Source organism: Penaeus chinensis, chromosome 15 (genome assembly GCF_019202785.1).
Source record: "Penaeus chinensis breed Huanghai No. 1 chromosome 15, ASM1920278v2, whole genome shotgun sequence".
In the NCBI taxonomy this organism is placed as follows: Eukaryota; Metazoa; Arthropoda; class Malacostraca; order Decapoda; family Penaeidae; genus Penaeus; species Penaeus chinensis.
Genome location: NC_061833.1, coordinates 10495543 through 10505542, shown reverse-complemented (window position 1 = coordinate 10505542; position 10000 = coordinate 10495543). Strand labels below are relative to the sequence as shown.

The following is a 10000-nucleotide window of genomic DNA, read 5'->3' as shown; positions in this document are numbered from 1 at the left end:
TATCAGTCTATACGACCATCATTATCACCACCATAGGCATGGTAATCATTAGTATTTATTTATTTATTTATTTATTTATTTATTTATAACATCATCATCATTATCATCATTATTTTTATAATAATTGTAGTAGTTGTTTTAATGATAATAATAGTAATAAGGATAATAATAATGATAATGATAATTATGCAAATAACGATAAGGATAACAATTATCCTATTGATAATGATAGTGATAAAGTCATTATTATTATTGTTATTATTATTATTATCATCATCATCATCATCATCATCATCATCATCATCATCATCATCATCATCATCATCATCATCATCATCATCATCATCATCATCATCACCACCCATCACCACTACCATTACCATTATTATATTTTTCATCTGTGATATCTATCTATCTACGAGTATCTGTATGTATATATAGATGTGTGTGTGTGTGTGTGTGTGTGTGTGTGTGTGTGTGTGTGTGTGTGTGTGTGTGTGTGTGTGTGTGTGTGTGTGTTTTCTTGGAGAGCCGAGCCGTGCAATACAAAGAAATCAGTTCCGTGGTTTAAGCAGCAATGCCGATAAATCCCACCAGCCGTAAGCCCACTAGGTTAGGTCACGTGACCGGCATCGAAACCTGTCAACGCTCCCGCCGGCGTGACTGACGTCCCGCGCGGTGGCCCTCCCGCCGGCGCGTCTGCGGGGCCATCAGGGCGGTCTCGGGGTTGACAGGTACGCGCGGCCCAGCGAGGGCTTCTCATCACAGGCGCCGCCGGGTTGTGGATGGTTTATATGTGTATAAGCTCGGATACCTGTCCATGTATCATGTATATATAAAATATTCTAAATATTGAATCTTAATGATGTGAAATGTATAGTGCATGTGTGTATGTATGAATGTGTGTATGGATATGGGCGTGGGCATGTGTATGCGTTTTTATTTTTTTATTATTATTATTATTTTATATGTATGTGAAGGACGGCAGTCGAATCTTCAGCAAAAGGTGTTGTCTACCTGCCAGTTACCCCCTTGGTAACAATGAGCTTCTCTATCGTGGTTCGACCATCCTTTCAAACCTTTCGTTGTAATGCTGTGATCCATGAACAACGGGAACGTCGGAGTATTATCCCGAGCAATCTTCCATCAGCTGCGCTGCTAAGACTGGGTTTTGAAGTAGATTTTATCTGAACGAAAGCATACATTTTTCTGCTGTGAACTGAGAGGTGTCCTCAACAATGCACGCTCGCGGTTTGTTTAGGGATGTATGTTTTGTACGATGTTGCGGTCATCTGCTTGGGCATCACTCAAGTATCATATCGATATCTCAGATGTGAAGATTTCAATAATGCACTCAGATGCCAGACAGTTGCTGGTAAAGTATGCGGAAGAAAGTTGTGATGCCAAATGCCCAGAGGGCAGCAATGTTCCCGTTGATGTCTTGCCCAGGAAACGGATCAGGTCTGACTGGCTACTAGATGGCTTTATGGTCATGAAAATCGACTACATGCATGTTACTGCAAGTAAAGTAACATCTTGGGATAACCGTGAGTGCCAAAAAGGTTTGGTCGCTAAATACAGGATCAACCAAAGGTCCGTACTTATTATATAAAACTTAACTAACCTACTCGACTGCCGCGGGGACTCACCGAAAGGCAATAGTGCTGATGAAATGTGGAGCCGGGAGTTTTACTTGTGTGTTGCTGTTATATTTTACCTATACCAGGGCCACATCTATTGACTTTACCCCGTGGCTTGCTGTGGTAGCCGAGGTGGTGGCCATACTTGGGATCTGTTGAGTCAACAACGAAGCCAAAGCTCGTGCCGCTACATCTACTGACAGTGTCATGTCCCCAGCATCGCGTAATTTATTATTCATTGATGTCACTGGCATACCACAGCTTTTAGATACATCGGATTTTGCAATTGTATCCCGAGAGAGTGAGTTGGTGAGACTTGAGCCGGTGCTCGAAGTGACAGGAACCGCTCTCGGAAACATTCCTATCCGTCGCAAGGCCGAAGACCAGGAAGTCAGTGCGAGATGGCTGCGGTCGGCACAGTATTACAGTAATATCAAAGGTATTGTAGTTCCGCAAATGATTGTCTGTATGTACAACCAAGATAGAATTACAGATATGTCATATGTGAAATTATAAGTAATTTCGTGTTGAATTTTAATTTCAAAATAGTTTTTTTTTTGACAACTGACAAACAAACAAACAAAATTAAATTACTACTCTATGTGCATAGTCTCTCAGCCCAGGGGCTTCCAACCTGTGGAGTTGATATAGGTCCCAAACGGACCTTTACTTACACTGCATTATTAAACATTAGATTTGCACAACTTTTAGATGCTGGCCAATCTGAGGGGCGTTAAGAATTTTGAGCAGTTCGCGTCGGCCACACGCTGGTGAAGGATTGTATTCATGATGATTATACAGATTATGACAGCAGTGCTTTTATTTTCATCTTATTCTGCCTATAAATTGTTTATTTCACACAGACACACACACGCGCGTACACGCACAAACACGCGGACGCGCACGCACACGCACAAACACGCGCGCACACACACACACACACACACACACACACACACACACACACACACACACACACACACACACACACACACACACACACACACACTCACACACACTCACACACACACACACACACACACACACACACACACACACACACACACACACACACACACACACACACACACACGCACACACACACACACGCACACTCACACCATTTTGTCATTGGTCTGGTCTTTGGCCTCTTTATGTTGTCTATAGCCCAATCTGTTACTTTCTTTGTCCATCTGTCGTCCTGTGTCCGACATATGTGACATGCCCATTGCCATTTTTTCTTTTTGATGCTCCCAAGTATATCTTCCACTTTTGTCTGTTCCCTGATCCACGTCGCCCTCATCGGATTTCTTAGGTTAATTCCCAGCATCAATCTCCTCATACCTCTCTGGTACTTATTAGTTTCCTCTCCAGTAATTTGGTTGCAGTCCATGTTTCTGATCCATAGGTCATAACTGGGAGGATGCATTGGTTAAAGACATTTCTTTTTAAACAGAATGGCAAAGAGCCTCTTAGTATGTGCTACTGTGCCTGCCGAAGATGCTCCAGCCTAGACTGATGCGTCGGTTTATATCCTCTTCTCTAGATGTATTTGTCTATACGAGTTGCCCTAGGTATTTATACTCGTATACTCGTTCACCATATCTAACGCTTCGCCTTGTACATGTATCTGTTCGAATTTATTCTACTGTTGAACATAATCTTAGTTTTTCTTGTTCATCCTAAGTCCGACGTTCAGACTTTCTCCATTCAAATCGTTTATTAGTTGCTGCATTTAATTTGCAGATTCACCGAAGAGAACAATATCGTCTGCAAATCTTAGATTGTTTAGGTATTCGTCTCCTGTTTTGATACCCTTTCCGTTCCATTCTAGCTTCTTGAATATTTCCTCAAGGCAAACTGTAAACAGTTTAGTTGAGATGGTATCGCTTTGTCTAACACCTTTTTAATTGGTATTTTATCGGTTTTCGTGTGGAGCTTGACGTATGCTGTCCCATCTTCGCATATATCTTCCGATATTTTACAATGTTGTGATGACTTTTGATATATATGCATATATATGTGTATATATATTATATATATACATACATATATACATACATATATACATACATATATACATACATATATACATACATATATACATATATATATACATATATACATATAGATATACATATATATACATATATATACATATATATATATATATATATATATATACATATAATGTATACACACACACACACACACACACACACACACACACACACACACACACACACACACACACACACACACACACACACACACACACACACAGACATATACACATACATATACATACACATATATATATATGTATGTATATATATAAATATATATATATATATATACACCATAGATACATAGTAAACCCAACTCTGCTGTAAGAGAAACCTGGTGTACGGCTAGAGAGAGGGGAGGAGGAAGCCTCGCCCTAACTCCAGATGAACTGAAACAGAGAGAGCCTCAAGAAACGTGAGAGTATAGAGCTGAAGGAGAACGAAGGCGCTTGTGGGCCGAGGATGGGACTCGAGGGAGGAGGAAACGGATGTCGGAGAGTCTCGTGAGTCAGAGAAGATGCTCGGGAAAATGATCTGGAAAATGACGAGAGCGAGGTAGGACCTAATGCGGGGAGCAATAGCGAAGGCGAGGAAATGAAGTGAAAAACGCGCCTCTCTGAACACGCCAGAACTGATATCAATATTAGCCTCCGATGCCATCGATAGACATGACGTGGAATCGGCCATTGTGGTGCGGATGCTACTGTTATGTTGTATTTTTCTTTTTTTCTCGTGTATTTTAGTTAAGACATGCGAGAAAAAACTATCGATTAACAGATTAAAGCAAGTTCCCAAAATAATTCATGACTACTGCGACAGGTTCAGCTTCGCCTAACTGGCTGTAGCAATGTGTAATTATGTTCCCACTGTGATAGCGTAGATATTCTGGCTAGACAACCTCCATAACGGTTTACTGAGTCATCAGTTTGTTTACTAACAATTCAGAAACCAAGATGTGATATTGTATCCACTAAAGGGTGTATTGCAATATTATAGCATTGTTAATTGTGTGCGCACTATTAGAGGTAGTGTGTATACATACGCATGCACACGCACACGCTCACACACGCACGCACACACGCATGGAAACCAGACATACCCCACATTGCTCACGGTCAACCTGCAGTGCTTCGGAGGCTAGCGAGGGCTGAGAAATAGTTTTATTAAAGGCGAAGTCAAGGCCACTTAGTCCAGGCCCAAGTGATCAAGCCCATCATGTGACAGCCACTTCACACACTCACTAGCAGTTCTCCTAGGTTAAGCGGAACGTTCGGCGCGAGTTAGTTACTTCTATGGTTGCTATTACTACTATAGTTAATTGGATAGGGTGATTGAAATTGGACGAATATGGTGGCCATTCTCTCGGCTGAAAAGCAAAAGTTCCAGCAGTGATTTGATAATTATGAAAACTTAAATTTGCACTGTTATATGACATATGCATACGTTTATCAAGAGATCTCCCTCTGCCTAGATTGCCTGACGCACACGCACACTCGCACACGCACACACGCCCGCAAACGCACACATACCCGCACACGTACACGTGCACATCTAATATTTGCCGTTTAAATCTATTAAAATATCTTCCTCCTCAACCATATATTCATCCACATCCTCCTCCTCCACATCCTTCTCCTGCTCCTTCTTCTTGCTCTTTCTCTTCCTTTTACTCCTCCTTTTACTCCTCCTTCTCCTCCTCTTTCTCTCCTCCTACTCCTACTCCTACTCCTACTCCTACTCCTACTCCTACTCCTACTCCTACTCCTACTCCTCCTCCTCCTCCTCCTCCTCCTCCTCTCCTCCTCCTCCTCCTCCTCCTCCTCCTCCTCCTCCTCCTCCTCCTCCTCCTCCTCCACATCCTCCTCCTCCCCCTTCTTCTCTTTCCTTTTCCTCTCCTCCTCCTCTTCTTCCTCCTTCTCCTCCTCTTCCTCTTCCTCCTCCTTTTCATCCTTCTTTTCCTTCTCTTTTTTTTTCCTTCTCTTCTTTTTCTCCTCCTCCTCCTCCTTTTTATACTTATTGTTGTTATTGTTATTGTTGTTATTATTATTATTATTATTATTATTATTATTATTATTATTATTATTATTATTATTATTATTATTATTATTACTATTAGTATTATAATTGTTGTTATTGTTGGGTTATTATTAATATTGTTATCATCATTATTTTCGGTATTGTTATTGCATTTGTTATCGTTGTTAGTATGTTTATTAGTTATTGTTATTATTATAATAACTATTATTATTATAATATTGTTATAATAATAATAATAAAACTAATAATGAAAATAAAAATAACAATAATTATGATACTACTACTAATAGTAATAATAATAATAAAAATAAAAATATCAATAATGATAATAACAACAACAATAATGATAATGATAATAATAATAATAATAATAATAATAATAATAATAATAATAATAATAATAATAATAATAATAATAATAATAATAATAATAGAAATAGAAATACTACTACTACTACTACTACAAATAATAATAATGATAATTATAATATCAGTATAATGATGATAACAGTAAAAACATCAGTATAGAAATGAAATATGATAATAAATCTGAATATAATATAACCTTAGTAATGAGGAACGTAAAAGTAGTAATAGTAATAACAATACTGCATCATCATCGACATCAGCGTCATCGTCATCACTACTGTCATTATCAGTATTATTAATATTATTATTGCAATAAGAACAATGATAATTACGATTTATCATAAAAACTGGTATTTACTGGTACTATTATCTATTACTACTACTACAACTACTACTACTACTACTACTACTACTACTACTACTACTACTACTACTAGTATCACTACTACTACTACTACTACTATTACTACTACTACTACTATTACTGCTGCTGCTGGTGGTACCGTTGCGGAAATGAGGTCCCACGTCCCTTTCGTATGCTAAATGGTGTTCGGTCTGTGTGTGGTGGAGAGGCTTAGCATAGCTCAAATTCGGGCTATATTGGATTAAACAGCACAAAGCAAAGGGGTGGATGATTTCGTCTCCACAAGGACACAATTTATTGTTGTTATTTTGTTGTTTTTTGTTATTATTATTATAATTATTGTTATTATTATTATTATTACTTTTATTTTTTTCATTGTTATTATTGTTCTTATTTTGTTATTGTAGCAGTTATTATTGTTCTTATTTTGTTATTGTAGCAATTATTATTGTTATTATTATTATAATTATTATTATTGTAATTATTGTCATCATCATCATCATCATCATCATAAGTATTGTTAATGTTGTTATTACTACTACTACTACTACTACTACTTCTACCCCAACTACATCTACTACTTCTACTACTACTACCCCTACTACCCCAACTACATCTACTACAACAACAGTAACTACTACTACTACCACTACCACTACCACTACCCACACTATTAATGTGTATATTATTCACGTTATTGTTTTTACCATTTTTATTTTCGTCTCTGTTATTGACGCTCTTACTACTGTCATCATTATACTGATAATGCAGTTATTGGTATAATTGTTGTCATGCTTTATTTTCATCCACGCCATTAGAATTATCTCCTTCATTATTATTGTCATTATCATGTTACGACTATCAGTCAATTTAGTTGATTCAGATATCAGTTCGAATTGCTTACTGTTTACGTTCCGTGAAAACGAAATGACCATAATATTATGTATGTATACATATATATATATATATATATATATATATATATATATAGAGAGAGAGAGAGAGAGAGAGAGAGAAAGATAGAGATAGAGATAGAGATAGAGATAGAGATAGAGATAGAGACAGAGACAGAGACAGAGACAGAGACAGAGACAGAGACAGAGACAGAGATAGAGATAGAGATAGAGATAGAGATAGAGATAGAGAGAGAGAGAGAGAGAGAGAGAGAGAGAGAGAGAGAGAGAGAGAGAGAGAGAGAGAGAGAGAGATGTTATATATAAGGAAACAGTCAAAATAAGAATAGAAAATGAACGTAACGTTTGAACTCGTCATGAATTCCTCATTTCAGTTACATGTTCGACTGACAAGGAACTTTTGATGATTTCGAAACGTTATATTAATTTTTTGTTTGTATTGTGGCTTTTTCCTTTTATCATTTTGTATTCGTTACTGTTTGTGTGTATGTATATATATATTTATATATTCATATATGTGTATATATACTGTAGTTTGCATTGTGGGTACTTCCTTTTATCTTTGTGTAATCGTTACCGTGTTTATGTTTGTAGATATATATATATACATGTGTGTGTGTGTGTGTATGTATATATGTATATATATATAAATTTATATTTTTATGTGTGTATGTATGTATGTGTATATTCATATATATATATATGTATATATATATGTATGTACATATACATATATACATATATATATATATATATATATTTATGTATATGTATGTGCATGTATGTATGTATATAGATATATGTATATATGTGTATATATATATTTATTTATGTATATATGTATATATATCGCGCGCGTGTATGTGTGTGTGTATGTATATATTTGTATATATATGTATATGTACACATATGTATATGTATATATACATATGTGTATATATATACACATGTATTTATATATATATATATATATATATATATATATATATATATATGCGCGCACATGCACGCATACGTATATATGTATATATATATATATATATATATATATATATATTTATATATATATATATGCATTTGTATATATATATTTATATATATATTTTATATATATATTTATATATATAAATATATATATATATATATATATATATATATATATATATATATATATATATATATATATATATGCACCTAATTATGAACATGTGAAGAGAAATCAATGTGTCGGCCTTCAACAGGTGGAAATGGCGCGGGTGACGAGGATGAACTTTCTCGCTCTGGTAACGGCTGCCATCATCGTCTTCTGTGTGACTCCTGGTAAGTTATCATTGCCACTTGGAAATACTAATTGAATAGGGGAAATTTTAGATTACACAGGGGAGTAACGATTTTTTTTTTTTTTTTTTTTTTTTTTTTTTTTTTTTTTGTAAAACTAAGAATGATATTGATTAGCAGCAGTTTTGTTAAGGGTATATACTTGGTTACTAGGATATTGTGTATTTAATTACGGGTGTTAGGTTACGGTACGTATGCTAATGGTTGCCATAATAGTGTGTGTATTTCAGCAGAAAAGGCATGGAGAGGGAAAGGATCTGACCTCAAAGATACTGTGGTATGATCAAGTTCTAACCTAGACTTTGGGTGTAATGATAGCTGGACAAGCGGCTGGGTTGGCAACATCATGTGAAGCGGTGCGTACGTGCGTGCGTGCGTGCGTATACACATATATATATATATATATATATATATATATTATATATATACATACATACATACGTATATATATGTATATGTATATATATGATATATATATACATACACATACATACATACATACACACATACATACATACATAGATTCATACATAAATACATTCATTCATACATACATACCTACATATATATAGATATATGTGTGTGTGTGTATATATATGTATATATGTATATATGTATATAATATATATTATATATATATTATATATATATATATATATATATATATATATAAAAGGTATGAATGAGAATGAATATCTTCACAATACAAGAGATGTATTTGACCGGTTTCGACTTTGTCTTCGTCAGAGATTTCTGACGAAGACAAAGTCGAAACCGGTCAAATACATCTCTTGTATTGTGAAGATATTCATTCTCATTCATACCTTTTATACATTTGTCAACATGAACGCGGTTCATATATATATATATATATATATATATATATATATATATATATATATATATATATAACCTTTAGACACGACAAAACAACAGCGTACGCGTGCTGTATGTATGTATGTATATACTCGCGCGCGCGCGTGTGTATTTGTTTTTGTGAGTAGAATCATCCCGCGATATATTTTAAAATCATAACACAAACTGTTAATTGGCCATATTTGTTTGGAAAATACTTGTATGTTGTAATAACATTTTTGTTCCATGCCATTTTAAAACTTTTATCGCATAATAGTACCGCCTTTGGCAACATTAAATATAAGGGTTAATTGGATAAAATTTGTCACCTCCGCAGGATTATGCGTAAAGTTTCAGACTGATTGTGATGGAATTTTATGGGCGGGGTCCTAATGTGCCGGGGGCTAATTGACTGGA

At 35.4% G+C, this 10000-nt stretch overlaps 1 protein-coding gene across 3 annotated transcripts in view; it reads left to right on the top strand.

The window, feature by feature from the left end:
* Positions 1–10000, top strand: part of LOC125032796 — a 35700-nt gene that overhangs the window by 21276 nt on the left and 4424 nt on the right. For all 3 annotated transcript variants that reach the window (XM_047624172.1, XM_047624173.1, XM_047624174.1), the window contains one exon: positions 8632–8710. In XM_047624172.1, the coding sequence (XP_047480128.1) occupies positions 8638–8710 (73 nt within the window). In that variant the 5' untranslated portion in view covers positions 8632–8637. The remainder of the gene's footprint in view (positions 1–8631; positions 8711–10000) is intronic.